This window comes from Notolabrus celidotus, chromosome 4 (genome assembly GCF_009762535.1).
Source record: "Notolabrus celidotus isolate fNotCel1 chromosome 4, fNotCel1.pri, whole genome shotgun sequence".
Lineage (NCBI taxonomy): Eukaryota > Metazoa > Chordata > Actinopteri > Labriformes > Labridae > Notolabrus > Notolabrus celidotus.
In genome coordinates, this window is record NC_048275.1 from 10,838,273 (window position 1) to 10,854,938 (window position 16,666).

At 38.0% G+C, this 16,666-nt stretch overlaps 1 protein-coding gene across 6 annotated transcripts; it reads left to right on the plus strand.

Moving 5' to 3' along the window:
• Nucleotides 1–2,549: 2,549 nt before the first annotated feature.
• LOC117811526 (rho GTPase-activating protein 19-like) lies at nucleotides 2,550–15,309 on the plus strand. 6 transcript variants are annotated; one of them, XR_004631017.1, is made up of 14 exons: nucleotides 2,550–2,674; nucleotides 2,991–3,244; nucleotides 5,306–5,386; nucleotides 5,922–6,131; nucleotides 6,245–6,471; nucleotides 7,785–7,871; nucleotides 10,770–10,835; nucleotides 11,206–11,430; nucleotides 11,513–11,608; nucleotides 11,891–11,995; nucleotides 12,500–12,569; nucleotides 13,366–13,425; nucleotides 13,516–13,559; nucleotides 13,982–15,309. XR_004631017.1 is itself a non-coding variant. In XM_034681861.1 (11 exons), the coding sequence occupies exons 1-11, from the start codon at nucleotides 2,625–2,627 to the stop codon at nucleotides 13,985–13,987; spliced, it is 1,407 nt and encodes a 468-aa protein (XP_034537752.1). In that variant the 5' UTR covers nucleotides 2,550–2,624; the 3' UTR covers nucleotides 13,988–15,309. The 6 variants fall into 6 exon arrangements, 1 of the variants encoding a protein (XP_034537752.1); XR_004631018.1 differs by having other exon boundaries at nucleotides 13,366–13,399; XR_004631016.1 differs by having other exon boundaries at nucleotides 13,366–13,559.
• The last annotated feature ends 1,357 nt before the right edge of the window (nucleotides 15,310–16,666 follow it).

A 16,666-nucleotide genomic window follows, 5' to 3' on the forward strand; every position in this document is an offset into this window, starting at 1 on the left:
ATCAGCCAGCGTCTTGTTAGCTGTAATCTGATCGTGTTTTTATCAAAGCCTACAAAGGCTTTATTTTGCAGCTTTGGTTCAATTCTTAAATAACAGTTATAATCAATATATGACAATGTTGGTTTTATGACATGGGCACATTTCAGGGAGCATTTTTTATTATTTAGAATATCCAATTGTTTGAACATATGTCAACAAATGAAACAGTGATTGGTTCTATAACTGATTGCGTTTTGTATCAGTTGACAAGTTTCATCCTCCAAATTACAGTATGGTACAGTTTTTTAACAACATATGGAGCTTTAAAGTTCCAATTTAATGATCTGCATTAAAAGGAAAGCCTGTAAAGTCAGCTGGTGTAATGATACATTTATTATCTGGTGTGGCCAAGCAAAGGAGCAGCAAGATGTGCATTGAAACCCTGCACAGTTGTTACACGTACAACACATCTACTATATTCTCATTTTCTTTTACACAGCACATTTCCTTGGCGTCTATTTATTTGCTGGTCAGCTAATTGTCTGTATTGTTTGACCATTGATGGAAAAACTGTTTCACCCTCAACATAACCAGCAACTTTAAGATCTTCTGCTTTGTGAGATAGAGTGTGAGACCTTGGACTCTCTATACATTCAGTGATATAACAGGGAGTTGAAAAAAAAAACAGCCCTGTATTGTACACATGGAAACAGCATAAGACTGTTTCATAAAACATACAACATGTTTCAACAAAATGCAATTCTCTCATAACATTTAAACCATTTTGAGCACCTTGATGTAGCCTACCTTATGTCCAAGTAATTTTTCATCTTGGTGGCACTGACAATAGTTCAATTTGGACATATGAAATTGAAAATGTACTATCAACTCAAAGGAGCGAGTCAATTTTGAGATCTGCTAATGAACAATGTTAAATTGTGTAGTCACAATCAGTGGCAAAAAAAACATTCAGGGGGATTGCTTTAGCTGACACGATGTGCTATCACCAAGATCTACAGCTTTTCCTTTAATCATTCTGAAATTTCGGATTATTTTGCCTGACTCACCCATACTGTTCGAGTTTGTGCGAAAACATGAATCTGTTACCAAGTAACATTTCATGTGGCATCCTTTTGAGGCTATCAGTGCACGCCTATTTCTGCTCTGCTTTGTTTGAAACTCCCCAGTTTTTAATCATTCTCACATAAAATAAATATTTTATCTAACTGTGTTTTTTACAGTGAAAAGGAAACATAAAACAAAATAAAGGACAAAATAAAAACAAATTAAAGAACATATCCCCAGATACAACCAGACATGGAAAAGGAAGGGGCCCTAACTTAGAACTTTTTAGGTCATCAGAAACTTATATGCAAACATTTGTTCATTTTGCTCTCCCTGCTGGAAATGTAACGAGGCAGCTGTTTCCTACACACACTTTAAGTTGCAGTCAGCCTATGTCAGTGATGTCTCATTGTCACAATGCCATAAAACACCAAAATAATGCAGAGACAAGTTTTTTAATTGATTAAACCTTACTATTTTTGTTGAATACTAGGGCTGCTGTTATCATTATTCAGAATGTCTTAGTACAGGAGTAAGAGTAGTAGGTGTACATTTTGCTTTTTACATTTTATTATTAGTATTTTTTTTATTAAATTGAACATTTTCTAAAAATACATTTACAAACACTACAGACATATGCCCAAACAATTACATATACCATAATAAATCAAACAGACAAAGAGAAGAAAAAAAATGGGACACATAACTCCTGTCAACAAATAAACAAAAATGTGCATCACTTCAGATGGTGAAATGTCCTCTCTAAGAAACTCATTATAAATCAATGTAAGGGATTTTAACATGGTTTTTAATTGTAGTTTTAGTAAGTAACTGTTTACAGGTATGTGGGTGTGATAGACATGTAAAATGACAAGTGTATGTTTTTGTATGGATACTTGTGAATTAGTGGGGCTGTAGGTTTGCGTGTGTATATTCATATGCATATGTTTACATGTGTAAGTGTGTATGTGTGTATGGGTGTATATGTATGTATGTATGTATGTATGTATGTATGTATGTATGTATGTATGTATGTATGTATGTATGTATATGTTTATGTTTATGTTAATGTATAGGTATAGGTATAAACAAAAATAAAGGAGTATGGACAATCTTTAAAGAGATGAATATTGGATATGTTTGTAGATAAAAGGGAAGCTGACTTGATCATTAATTACCTAATTACTAATTAATTCATGAGAAGGGGTGGGATTTAATTTAATTTTATACAGTCTATGGATTTAATAATTGTTGCTTCTTCCCACTCCTTTTCGGACATGTTACAAAAGTCATATAAATGATGAAACAGCTTTGTTTTGATTTTTATTTTTTTTTGCATTGTTTGTAACGTTTGCTTTTGGGGGTGTGTGTCTTTTTTGTTTATTTGCATTTTTTTTTACATTTTCGAAATAAACACTTTCAAATCGAATCAAAAATAGTTTCGGCTCCAATAAAAAAAAACACGGAAGTAGGGGTTAACATTTTGCTCCGCTTGAGAGGTTGTGACGTCGGTAAGTTTCAGCCAATCAAAACGCAGTGGGCGGGACGAAAACTTGGGCAGCGGAAGATTCAAACTGAAGATGGCGGCGGCTGTTAATGATCCCCACAACAACCACAAACTGAACAGAAGGTGCAAACTCTTCGTTTTTAGTCGTGAAATGACATGTTTCAAAATGTTTCTGTCACGGTTGGTTGTAAAACAGTCTGTACTCAAAATACTTAAACTTTACTTCATAGTAACTTATTATTATCACACATTTTAGCAAGGAAGCTAACCTCAGTGCAAGCTAACGTATATCCGCTTTTACTATGCTAATGTAAGCTAACATATATCTGCCATTACAGGATGTTTTGACTGCTAAATGTTATAATAAGTGACCAGCACGAAGCCTTACTCTGTTCCCTGTATTCAAACATTAACCCCAGGCTATTCTGTCCTCAAACAGCGGGACTAAATGCAGTGTTTCTAACAGCCGGGGGGAAACAGACGCGAGCCAGCCTGTGATATTTAACCCAGACTTCTTTGTGGAGAGGCTGAGACACGAGCATCCGCAGATATTCACGGAATTAATCCTCAGCAACATAACTCGACTCATAGATCTTCCAGGGGATGAGTTTGCTCAGCTCAACGGAGAGGCTGAGCCAAAGGTGCCCTCCACCACTGGCTTCCTACGCTCCCTGAACTTCCTGAAACGGAAAGGTAGACCATTATTAAAGCCACTATGACAGTTAGAGTTGTGGATGATATTCATGGTACTCTACTAGTTCTCCATTGTGTTACTTTATTCTATAAGAAAGCCTAAACAACCCAGATAAAGCACTGTCCCTGCAGTCATAGTACTGCTGCAAATCTGCTTATCATTTTCAGTAATAATCAGTAGTGGTGGGCAAAGTACACAAGTTCATACCTGAGTGAAAGTTCAAGGAGAATCAGAAGCAGAATCAGAATCAGCTTAATTGGCCAGGTATACTTAAACACACAAGGAATTTGACTTTGGTAAACTGTGCTCTCTTTGTACAAAGACATGAGAATAAGGCATACAAATAAAAATACAAATATAATAATAATAACATCAACTGTGAACACAAAAGAACAACAAATAGGCATGACTAATATGTACATGCTAAAAAATAATATGATAATAGTGCAGTGGTGACCAGGTACAAGTCCTGGATGGGGGGCAGGTTGACAGCGATGATTTTTTCTGCAGTCCTTATAGTCCGTTGCAGTCTGTGTTTGTCTAGTTTGGTTGCAGATCCAAACCAGACAGTGATGGAGGTGCACAGAACTGCCTGGAAGATTGGTCAATTATTACTCTAATATGGTGCCCCTGAAGTGCAAATCACAACGGCAAACCAGAAAACACTACGGCAAATCAGAAAACACAACAGCAATTCAGAAAACAAAACAGCAATTCAGAGGATCGGATCACGGTTTTGAGTCACGGACCATTTCCGTGCCGAACCGTGGAGAGCTATCCGTACGGATCACGGATCAACGATGATCTGTTGCACCACTACCTCAGGGGACATGACTTGTCGCTGATTGAACTGAGGGTACCTACTTCTTCCGGTTTGGTTAATGTCGTATTGTTTTCTGAATTATTGTTGTGATTTGCACTTCAGGGCCACTGTAAATATAAGATAAGTGAAGGTTGCTTACTCAGATCATTGCTTGAGTTAGAGTACTGGAGTTCATGCTTTTAAAATGCTCAAGTATCCTAAGTACTTTAAAAAATCTCTAAACATGGGCAAGACAATGCAACTTTATTTGTATAACGCATTTCATACACGAGGGCAACTCAATGTGCTTTACTTTAAAACATTAAAAGCATTGGAAACATTCAGACAAGCATAAAAGAACACAATAAAAATGATAAATATAATAAAAAAGAAAAGAAAAGGAAAATTAGAAATATATTAAAATTACATTTAAAATTAGCATTTAAAGCGAGTTAAAATAAGCTAAGATAGGAAGGCAGTGGCAAATAAAAAAATTTAATATTTGATTTAAAAGAGGTGAGAGTTGGAGCGGACCTACAGCCTTCAGGGAGTTTGTTCCAGATATGTGGTGCATATTGACTGAACGCTGCTTCACCATGTTTCGTTCTGACTCTCGGGACTGAAAGCAGACCAGTACCTGATTACCTCAGAGGTCCAGATGGTTCATACAGTAGCAGCAGATCAGCAATATATGTTGGGCCTAAACCATTCAGTGCTTTATAAACCATCAGCAGAATTTTAAAGTCTATTCTCTGACAGACAGGATGCCAGTGTAGGGATCTAAGAACTGGAGTGATGTGGTCTACTTTGTTGGTCCTTGTTAGGACTCGAGCAGCAGCATTCTGTATGAGCTGCAGGCGTCTGATGGACTTTTTAGGGAGGCTGTAAAGACAACGTTACAGTAGTCTAGTCTGCTAAAGATAAATGCATGGACAAGTTTTTCTGCATCCATAGTTGAATTCTACAATGACTGAGTGCAGTCAAGAATACATTGGTGCCGTTCTGATACATTATGTGTATTTAGAAAACATTATTTACATTTTTTAAACTCAGATTCACAGCTCCAAAAAATAACAGGAACAACCAATCAAAGAATAATCATGGCAGCAAATTCCCAATAAGCACAGACAACTGAGTTTGAAATGTTCACCTGGAATAAAACAAGTGTCTAGCTTCATACTTCACAGATATTTTAAATGTTCTGAAGTTAATTACACAGCGTGGGTTTCATCTAACCCTTCCATTTGATGCCTTTCAGACAAAGGAGTGGTGTTTGGCGCACCTTTAACTGAAGAAGGAATAGCCCAGATCTATCAGCTCATTGAATACCTGAGTAAAAGTGAGTATCATTCAAAATGCATCTTTCATACCGAGGAGGACACTTCCATCCAAAGCCCTTTATGATATCATGACTACATACATTTTGCATGTGTGACCTCAAAGGGCAAAAATATCTCTTCCTGTAACAGTGTTAGATTTCCATCAGTAATAATAACTTGATTCAATACTGTCTTTAGTTTTATCAGTAATATTGCTTCATTAGCCATTAACCAAGCTGCATCCTAAAGATCACTTCTTGTTCTTTAACAGAGTTGGAGGGAATTAGCATGAGGTCATGGTTTATTTCTAGAAAGTGATGATGTCATCCTCTGAAAGTGGACACTGGGTGCGAAAGCTTCAGGTCAATAATTTATCTAAAAGCACTTTGCTCTTGCTGTCTCCCTCCCTCCATTTCATTCACTCCATCTCTCTGCTCAATTCTGTGTCTTTGACTCCCTATGTCCCCTCCACTCTGTGTCTACCCGCCTACACACCACACTTCTTTTCCCCCTCTCCTCTGCTGTCTCTCTCCATCTTTCTCTCCCATGCCTCAGACCTTCATGTGGAGGGGTTGTTCCGTGTGCCAGGCCACAGCCTAAGGCAGGCGGCCCTGAGGGAGATGCTAAATGCTGGCTCAGAGATAGATCTAGACGCAGGCGACTTCCACCCCAATGATGCGGCCACGTTGCTCAAAGCCTACCTGGGAGAACTGCCAGAGCCTCTGCTCACACACAGACACTACTGTGCTCACCTGAAGATTGGAGGTGTTGGCTGACTCATACACTGACCCTCGTACTGCTTCAAGACAACCTACTTACACAAATATTGAATGACCCCCTTGATCTTTTGTACTAATCTTCTTATCTTCTGTGTCCAGAGCTGACTCGCTTTGATGAAAAGGGGGATAAGACAAATGTACCAGACAAGGAACGCCAGATTGAAACGTATCAGCTCCTTCTCATGCTGCTCCCATCAGCCAACCGCAGTTTTTTAAAGCTGCTGCTGGACCTGCTTTACCAAACAGCTCGCAATCAACACGTCAACAAGATGTCTGCTATTAACCTGGCCACAATGTTTGCTCCTCACATCATGTGGCCTAAGAATGTAAGAACACCAGTATCATTGTGCCTGTCTTCTTTGTTCTTTACTTACTTCGGTCTATTGTGCAGTATGTCTAAATATTTAGATCTTAATCTGCCAAATAACTTTTTCTGACAAAAAAAATCACTCATTGTGAGTCTTTGTTGTTGAAAATGTAAAGAGGTTGTTTATTCACATGCTGTCAGTCGCAGGTCAGACCTCTACCCCTCACAGCGGTAACAGGCTTTAAAAACCTCAACAAGGAAAATGTCAGTCTGGGAACTGATGGTCTTATTCACAGTTGTAGGTCATTTAGAGGCAGCAATATTAATTTCAGTCTGTTTTACCTCAAGTTAACAGTCCTCACAAGCGTTTAGAACCTGTGTTTATAGCAAGGGGTGACCTCCGGACGCGAGAATTAAAGCCAATGCGTAAGTGTTAAAAACTGCAGTTTCTCAAGTGTCTGCTTGAGGCTGGCTCCTGAAGTACTGGAAACCACATACACACAAATTCAACAAAGCCGATCTTTAGAGCAGAAATAAACATGTTTACAGCCTGGTACAAAAGACGAGTGTAGTCTGGATAGCTAATTTCTCGGTTGGCACACACTGTAGGGTGGGTGAATTTTTTTCATAATGCAGCAATTTAGAAGATATTAAGATTCCGAGAGGCACAGTTGACTTGATTGACAGGCGGGAACACTGTAGCTGTTGGCTAGGAGGCTCAAACTCTGCCTCTTTACGTCACACTCGCTCAACAGCAGTTATGTTAAGTTCAACATTTCAAATATGGCTCCCGCCGACGATTGGCCTCAAAGCAGCGCTTCAGAAACAGATGGGTGACGTCACGGATACTACGTCCATTATTTATACAGGGTTTATAGTAGTGCTGATTTAGTAAGAATGTTGCAATAGGATACATCAGGATACAGGGGTTGCAATTCAATGTATTGCAAAAACACAAGCAAAGAAATGTACAGTGACTTTTTCAAACCAAGTTACTGGCCTAATGTAAGGAGCCTTCTAAGTTTTAGATACACCGCTTTGCACAAAAATTCAGGTAAACAGAGGGGGACTGTTTCTATGCAATTGAAAGTGACGTCAGCTTTTTTATTTACCACAGTCCCTGCAACATTCAATGTCATAGTGCTATTTGTTATGCAGGTAGAGTGAAAGAAACTCAGAATCGCGTCATCTGTTTTAGTTTGAACAAAATCAATGCTTCTTTATTTGAGAACCGTCACTCAACTCAATGTTGCAACACTTCATTGGAAACCAATTTTCTTTCCCGTGGTACGTTTTTTTGTCAAACATTTGCTTTGTATTTTTCTTTGGCAGGTGATGGCAAGTGATCTGCAGGGACACATAGAGAAACTGAATAACAGCGTAGCATTTCTCATCAGGCACTCGCAAAGACTGTTCAAGGTATGTAGCTGTACAGACGGTTTATCTGAAGCGTTTTGTCTGAGTTGAAAGAAAAACTGGATTTTCAGTTTAGACTAGTAGTTTATTTTTGTTTACCGTGTTATGCACCAAAAGGAATGGAATTGAAGGCACCGCAAACAAAACAGATAAGAGCACCAACATAAGGAGAGAAAGAAAGAAGAATACATTACTTCACATGTCAAACAATGAACAAAAGTAAGTCAAAGCACAATGTTGCACCTCAGACATACTGCAGGCACTTCAGCATTTCCTAATTATGACCATAACTTAACTAAAGAAAACATATCACACATGAAAGAACTTCAACACAAACAGAGCCGACTGACTTAATATGTAACAGGCACTGACGTCTGTCTTTATCACACATGGGGAAAAAAAAGCAGATTGATTTTCAGACATCTTGCTGAAAAGCTGGAGTGCATGATAGAAAGGCCAGTACAACAAAAAGAGCACTTCACTCTCAGTTACTACGTGTCGGTCACCGTGGTAACACTGTAGCCTTACCTACTCACTGGCAGATTTGCTTCAACAAACTTTTTTTTTTTTTTTTTCTGCTTCTGTTGAGCCCACAAACTGAAGCTGGTGCATTTCGTCATTCATACTGTTATTACAGTGAATATTGAAGCCCATGAAAGTGCAGAAGCATAGGTCAGGGTTCCCACACGTCCTGGAAAACCTGGCAACCTGGAAAACAGTTGACCAGTTTTCCAGTACTGGAAAATGGGAGAAAAAGTAGAATGTCCTGGAAAATTATTCCAACATGACTGCGTGTGATCTAACAAGGTAAAAAAAAAAACATCCCCATTCAACATTTGTGGCCACTTTTGTCATTCAGATCTATTTAGGTCATTAATGCACTGATCCTCTGAATATTATTATTATTTATTTATTTTAGTAAGGCAGTTTCCAGATTCCTTTGCTGGCTCTTTTGTTCTTTACTTAGCTAATTTTACATTTTTTGAGAAAAGAGAAAGCTGAGATGAGAGTTGCCCATCATTGTTAGTTGGTTGCACGGATAAAGTGAAGTGCTGTACATCTGCATTTGCATTATTCTATTATCAATTTGCCATCATTTTTAAGCATGTAAGATATGATTTCATGGATAGCCATAGACTACATGTCTTCAATGTAGACTTCCACTGAGAGGAACATATTAGACTATTTAGGAACTAAATTAGGAACTAAATTTAGACTGTCATACCAGCTTGATCATCACTGAAAATGTCATTGAAATGTCCTGGAAAATGATCTCTGGAAAAGAGTGGGAACCCTGATAGGTCTTTGGAAAAACCAAAATCCTTGTAGAGTTTTAGTTTGTTACACAAGGCCCTGTTTGGTCAATAATTAAGATAAGATATTACTTTATTGATCCCCGGGGGGAAATTTGGTTGTTACAGCAACCTAGACACAAGTCCAATCGAGAATACGTTTAGATAAGAAAAAATAAAAATAGATAAATAAAGATGGAATAAAAATGTAGGATATATACAAATGTTACATGTGGTGTAAATAATAGATATTACAGGAAATATTAAGAAATTATTCAGTAGTGACAGGCTGACATGGTGTGATTAAAATGACATGGGCAGAAAAAGTTATTGATATGTTCACATGGGCACCAGAAACTAACCCGTGCTCAGTCGAAATCATTTTTTGAGATCACAAGATATTAATGCGTGCTCATGTGAAAGTTTTCCGTGCTCACAACAAAGTTTCCCATGTGCACAAAGTGTGCACTGAAGATCAACCAGTCCATCGCTGTCTCCCAGGTTCGATCTAGAACTGCAGTTAGTTGAGCTTTATTTCAACCTTGGGTTATTATAAGGATATTACGGCTTTGCTTGCAGATAGTCACTGATTTATTGTCTCGGAAGGGCACCTAAAACATACATTCTGCCTCGCTGAAGTGCGTTTTGCGCAATGGGATACGCAGTTTATTTCACGTGCGCACATAATACCTTTTCATGCTCACGGGAAATTATTACGTGCTCAGGAGAAAGTTTCTGGTGCGCACGAGGACATATCTAATTCTTTTCTGCCCATGTCACTTTAGGGGCTTCTTGGGTTATGACAGATTAAGCAACATAAATAATAAACATAGTAAAACAATATGGGTATTTAATATGACTGCAATTCATCCATTAAAAGACAGAAAAGGTTTCCCTGCCAAACTAGTCGTAAAAAACATGTTAACATTGCATCAGCTCCTCGGCTGAGACACTTTTTTAAGGAATAACTGGGCCAACTAAGACTCCTACATGATTGTTTGCAGGCTGCCCTCAGACAGGGACAGCTTTCTCTGCCTTTAAATTTAGTTCAGAACAGGGGTCTTCCTTAGATTAAAATCCCTCTGCAAAGTTACCCTGTCCTCTGTGTTTCATGTGATCATATCCCAACACCGTCTCCTCAGTTAAATTTAGATCAAACAAATTCGGAATAAATGCACACAAAATCAAACAAAGTGATATGGAGACACTGAGGATAGGAAGTGTTGCATCCCCTCTCAGTTCATAATGTGTTTGATCTTTACCTCGTCTAACCCATTGTGAAATGTGAAGGAGCTGTTGCCAAGGTTACTCGAAATGTAAACAGGGGAATGGAGGATGAATGCAAATTTTTCATCTGAAAGGAAATACATGAGGGCAAGCTGTCCAAAGTGTGCTGTAATCAGGGCTCTGTTAGAGCTGGATGATGGGTTTCTTATTCTCCATTCACATTTAAATGAGCTGATTGTTTAACTGCTACTTATCACACCCTTAGTGTACCCTTCCTTTTAAAAGAATAACAGAGACGTGTAAATATCAAACAGGTTAATCTCAGGAACACTATAAAAATGATTCAGTGATTATTTGTTGATGTCTTTTTTACTTTTTAAAGGCACCTGCATATATCAAAGAATACACCTGCATGTATTACACAGGATTAAAAAGGCTTCAATCAAAGGTTGGTACTTTTGCTATTCTTTGCCCTTTTTTTTATTTTTTATTTGTAGCCTCGTCATCTTAGCAGAGATACATATTTATCTCTGGTCTTATTTTCAAAGCTCCCACAGTTTCCTTTTTGTTGCTTATTTTAAATCCATATCTTCAGTGTCTGACAAATTCTTGGCTAATAAAGCATGATTAGAAAGATTATTTTAACATGAAAACTCTGCCTCTGATCCGTAACTCTGTTACCCTTTTGGATTCTGTCATCACATGTTTGCAAAGTGTATTACAGAGCACTTACATGTTTTACCATTACAATGCCTCAGGACTTATTTTAGTGAAATATCAGACTCAAATATCTTGTCACGTGACATCTGACCCCCTAGGATGACTCTGCGCTCTGTTCTGGGACTAAAGACAAGGAGACCATGCCAGCGGTAACAGCTGCCTCCCCTTCTCCCTTAATGAGAACAACGGGAGCGGAGGTCAGCAGCACCTGCACTGCCAGGTCTTCTGAGACTCAGAGTTACACTGAATCTGCTCTCAGAGAGCTGTACGAGCAGGTCAACAGCATGCCGGAGTCTGCCAAAAAGAAGAAACTCATCAGACAGGTATAGTAGGTCAGAGAACACATTGGAGGGAGAAAGGCAGACACATAAACGACTAAAACCTAAATGTGTTTTCTTTTTGTAGTTTGAAAAGCAGCCTTTGCTGACACCTTCGGCTGATTCTCCGACACCTTTCATCAGAAAACACTGGCGTTCACGCTCTTTAGGTGGAATGATTAAGGTTTGTCCCCAGCAGTAATGTTTACAGTGATTGCCTTCACCTTTCTGCTGTCAGCCTGTGGTTCTAATTGTTTTGAAAACTTTTTGTCATGATTCCTTCCCGCTGACACAGACAGAATCAATGGATGTGTGTCTATGCTGTTAATGCTTTAGTGATGCTTCCATAATGTTAAGATATATTTAAAGTAATAAAACTTGCTTGTTCACAGAATCTCTTGAGCACAGACCCACCCTCTGAGGTATAATTGATCTCTCACTTATGATGTTTCATTTTATAAAACAGAGGAAAGTGTTGGGAAGCCAATCATCTACAGAGAAAGAAAACAGCAGAGTCCTCCCGGCAGTGCAGCCGACAGCAATAGAAGGAAAAAAAACCCACTGTGAGGCGGTAAGTACTGCATTGTCACACTGCTGAGAAATTCTATAAGCTTCATTGGCATGACATTTGAAGTGTGTTACAAAGAACACTTAATGGGAAACAAGTCTCAGAACATGCTGCACCTTTAGGACACAGTGCTCCTTTGAATGCAACTTAAATGTACTGTTAAGAGCTCTCAACTGATTACGAGGCAGAACAAAATTGATACTGATGCCTCTTTGTGAAACACAAATTCAAAGGTGATCATTAAGAGGAAGAAGATCGACTTCTTCCATTTTAAGCAACTCCTGCTGCCCGGTCTGAAATAAATCACAGCATGCACACTGGAAGTACCTTTGTTTTCATTTTCCATTGAAATGATTCACGTGGAGTGTTGAGTTTGAAAGTTGAAAGAAAGCAAAAGAATCAATTGGTAACCAATACAGCGCTGAAGCAGAATCACGCTTAATCCCAAAGCCCTCAAGTTTCATCCTTTCACCCCCCCCCCACTTTTGCTGCTCGCTTGCGACTTAGCCCCTCCCACCAGAGAAGCATGAAGAGATGTAAGGAAATGAAGAGAGGGAGAGAGAGAGGGAACGAGGAGGTATGTTTTAAGAGACGAGATGTCCTTTCCGTCTGTGTCATGTGAAGCTTCGCCTGTTTGTGATGACAGTGTCAGCTGATCACCAATCAGCTTCAGCCACAGTTTGTGTCTGAACAAGTGCACTGTAATAATGCCAATAAAATAAACACAGCAACAGCTTTCTGTCTGTGTATGTTACCAGTTTAACAAACAACTGCACATGATGAACAACATGCAGTCTGTTGAATTTGTATGCTGCTTACAACCATGTGGAGCATTTTTAATCGGTAAAAAGCATCGTTATTAAATCACATTTTTTGCATTTATACTTAGTGTGTATCTGATTGTGAACTCTGAAACTCTGACCCTACATTTATGATCTCTTAGGGACTCTGTACAATCATTTATTAGGTTTAAATATCAATGAAAATCTAACTTTTAAACCTTTTAAATCAGATTTTCATTACTAATCAGCTTGATATTAATCTTTATTGACATGAGGGGTCATGTAACAAGGGTTGTTTGCTCACAATACAAATTTAACTGGAAAAAGAGCTGATCATGAAGGGAAACTACTTCTATTATCCTAATTACATTGCTTAAAATGTCTAATCATTGTTGTTAGATGGTGTATCAGATAAACTAATTGGTGTACAGATTTTATGAAAGCTGTGCTCGGTAATTAATTCTTAACACTCATACAAAAAGCTTTTTATATCCCAGCTCATCACATACCATCTGTTTAGAAACTGATGTATGTTGATGATCTGTTTCAAGGCACCCCTTAGTGACAGTATTAAGGTCTGTCTTTCCTCAGTTATTGAACTCTGGTGATGTGAAGTTTCAGTGAGGTAGGAGCCACTTCAGTGTCCAATCAGTGAGTGATAATTGATACAGTCAGTGAAAAGACGGCTGCTCTCGTGTACCCTCGCATATCGTTCCTCCGATGTCCCTCCTCTCTCCTCAGAGCAGCGTTGAGAGCTTTGAAATGCTTCCTAGCATGGTGGGACTGTAAGTACTTCCAGTTCGGCCAAGGACTGAGGATTATTTAAGGGCTTTGGGATCCAGGGTCAGAGAGATAGGATGTACAACTTGTCCACAGAGAGCACCAATATCCTCAGAGTAGTTTAAACAATATGGAACAGTTCTAGGCCAATTCCAAATGTTTTAACACAGTATAATTTTAATTTTCCTTTTAACAGCCATGTTAACAAATAGTTTACCTACTTATTATTGTTGTCATTTAAAAAAAATACATTATTAGCATTAGTATTAGTATTAGTATTATACAGGTGGAGTTCTTTGTGCACTTCCAGTCATCTGACCATGTCCTTACTTTGACTTAGCAGTGCTTACATCATTATTGATGCCTGTTTTTTTCTGAAAGGATGAATGTAACCTTGTGTGTTTATTTCTCTCCCCATCTCTTCCAGGATTAATCACCTTTAACAGAAGGTTCTCTTCATCCCCGGGAAAACAAAGTCTGACTGTTACTAAAGGGAGTTATAGTCTTCTTAAGCTGTAATTACAAACGGTGCAACACTAGTTTTGTTTGAACACCGTGTTTCCCTCGATACTTAACCTGTTTTTTTTTCCTCTCAGAAAGTAAAGTCTGAGTCTGAGAGGTAATTTAAAAGGAAGTCAACCAAACTTCTTTGCAGTGTAGTCAACTGTACTTAAGGTCATAAAAGTTAAACACTGAGGATGTTACATGCGTCATTTTAAATTGATGCAAGTTTTCACTTTTCTTACCCAGGCCACAGGAGTCCCATATAACTTAACCAATATTAATTGTTTATTTAAAATGCTCTTTGAAATGCAACATGGATTTATACCTTTTAATTTGAGGGTGTTAAGCTTTCTCATTCACTGAATCTTATTTAATTATCAAACCTTATTGTATTTATTTTTATTATGCTGGGTGTTTTCAAGTCCTTGAATCCAGTGCATTAATAGATTTTGATGAGCAGACTTATTTAAATTTAACTTAATTTGGAAGAAGTGTCTTAGTTAGACTTGCGGTGTCAGTGTAGACTTTTCAGGACAAACTTACAAAGATGTGCCTTAAAGTGAATATATCTTAAGTTTCTGTTAAATGCAATTTTTTAATTTTATTTTAGATACCAGACAGCTTTAAGAATATGCTAAAATGTGAGTTTCTGCTGAAACGTCACCATAAGACGGGGATTAGTAGAGAAAGAACTTAGGATGGAAGAAGCTAGTTGAAGGCCAAAGCCTGTGTACATAATATCCATATTCTTTGTGTTTGCTTCTACTTAAGCCTTCGTCTTAATATGTCAAAGCTGTGATAGTTTTAAATACTGATGCTTGTGTTTTTATGTTATAGTTCCTCTCAGGCCAGTTTTGATTTTTATGCAACTTTTATGTGTTTACAAAGCTTTAATATGCATTTATGTCTATATAGTTAGCAATGTTTTAGAGCAAAGATTTTTATGGCTTTACATTTTTATTCTATTTTTTAAAGTTCAATGGTTTGTTCAAATGAAGAAGGGTAATTTGTTTGCCTTCTGCTGTGGTTATAACCCAGTGTTTTCTGGGTGAGTTTGAGCCACTTTTAAAACTTCCTTGTTGTCTTACTCTTCAGTAGCAGTTTCCACTTCAATGGTCCCCCAAACAAGCTGTAACAATCAAAATATAATGTGATGGCTGACGTTGTCAACTCCACTGACGGTGTAAACTGATGATATTGGTGATACTGTGAAACTATGCAACCCACTGTAATTAAAAGACAACAAGCTGAGTTATGTAGTTGTGTTTTTATTTAATATTTAACAATATGTGTTTAATAATAATAATTCATTTTATTTATAGGCGCCTTTCTGGACATCCAAGGTCACCTTACAACATGATAAAAGCAACACTCAATAGTAAATCAATACATAAATACATTAGAATAAAGATGCAATACTAGAAAAATGAAAGGGGGGGTCATTCCAGTCCCAGAGAGACAGATTAGAGTGAGTATGCTTGGTGGAAAAGGTGAGTTTGAAGGTGGTGGGAGAGGTAGTATTTTGTACATCCAGGGGGAGAGAGATCCTGAGGCGCGGGGGCAAGTGGCTGAAGGCTCTCGACCCATGGTGGTCAAACGAGCAGGTGGGAGGGTGAGTTGGATGGAAGAGGAGGACCTGAGACTACGGGTGGGTATTTTTGTATGGAGGAGGTCAATGAGGTACTGAGGAGCTAAGTTGTTGATGGCCTTGTAGTTGAGAAGCGGAATCTTGAAAATGATGGGGTATTTAATGGGAAGCCAGTGGAGCTGCTGCAGGACAGGTGATGTGGCTGGTGGAGGGGGTTCTGGTGATAATAATAATAATAATTTTATTTGTAGAGCACCTTTCAAAACCAGGTTACAAAGTGTTTTACATGGGCAGCAAGATAAAACAGGCAGATCATAAAAACACACAAGATAAAGAAATAAAACATAATTTAAAAGACATAAAATTCCCCTAAAACAACTCGGAAAGGAATACAATTATTTCAAAATATATTTCTTAAGATGATGATGATGATGATGATGGTGGTGGTGGTGGTGGTGATGATGGTGATGGTGATGGATGCAGCGGAGTTTTAAACCAGTTTAATCACACACTTTCACCTCTTTCCATAAGTGGTTACAATGAATTAGTACCACCGACACAGCTGTCTGAAGCTATAGGGTGTAATTTATATGTGCAGCCACAGGGTGGTGCTGTTGAGTCACAAATCATTCATTGACCAGTACTATATATTTGAGCCATTCGTAATAGAAGCTACAATAATAAGTTTAGCCATGTGAGAATAATCTGATTATTAACTAATCATGAGCTGTGACATAACCTAAATATGCATAATATGCTCAATATTCATAAGAAAGACAGTTACAAAATGAAATGAATATCTGTTTTAACCTTTACAAAAACTTGCAGACCAAAAAGTGTTACTTGATGTTTCTTTACTTTTCTTTCTTTGACCTTTAAACTTTAACAGGATGTGTCACAATGTCCTACCTTCTAAAAGTAGTCCACAGACTGCACATACATTTTAAGAAGGCTATGTACATTGCGAAAAAAAATAAGAAGGGCAAATCAAATATATAAATGAAGCCAATGATTCAAAAC

What these genes read in the sequence shown, in the direction of transcription:
- LOC117811526 (XM_034681861.1), top strand. Translation starts at nt 2,625, where the DNA reads ATGGCGGCGGCTGTTAATGATCCCCACAACAACCACAAACTGAACAGA. An exon ending in ACATCATGTGGCCTAAGAAT is followed by an intron (nt 6,472 to 7,784) that starts GTAAGAACACCA and finishes TTTCTTTGGCAG; the next exon opens with GTGATGGCAAGTGATCTGCA. An exon ending in TAAAAAGGCTTCAATCAAAG is followed by an intron (nt 10,836 to 11,205) that starts GTTGGTACTTTT and finishes CTGACCCCCTAG; the next exon opens with GATGACTCTGCGCTCTGTTC.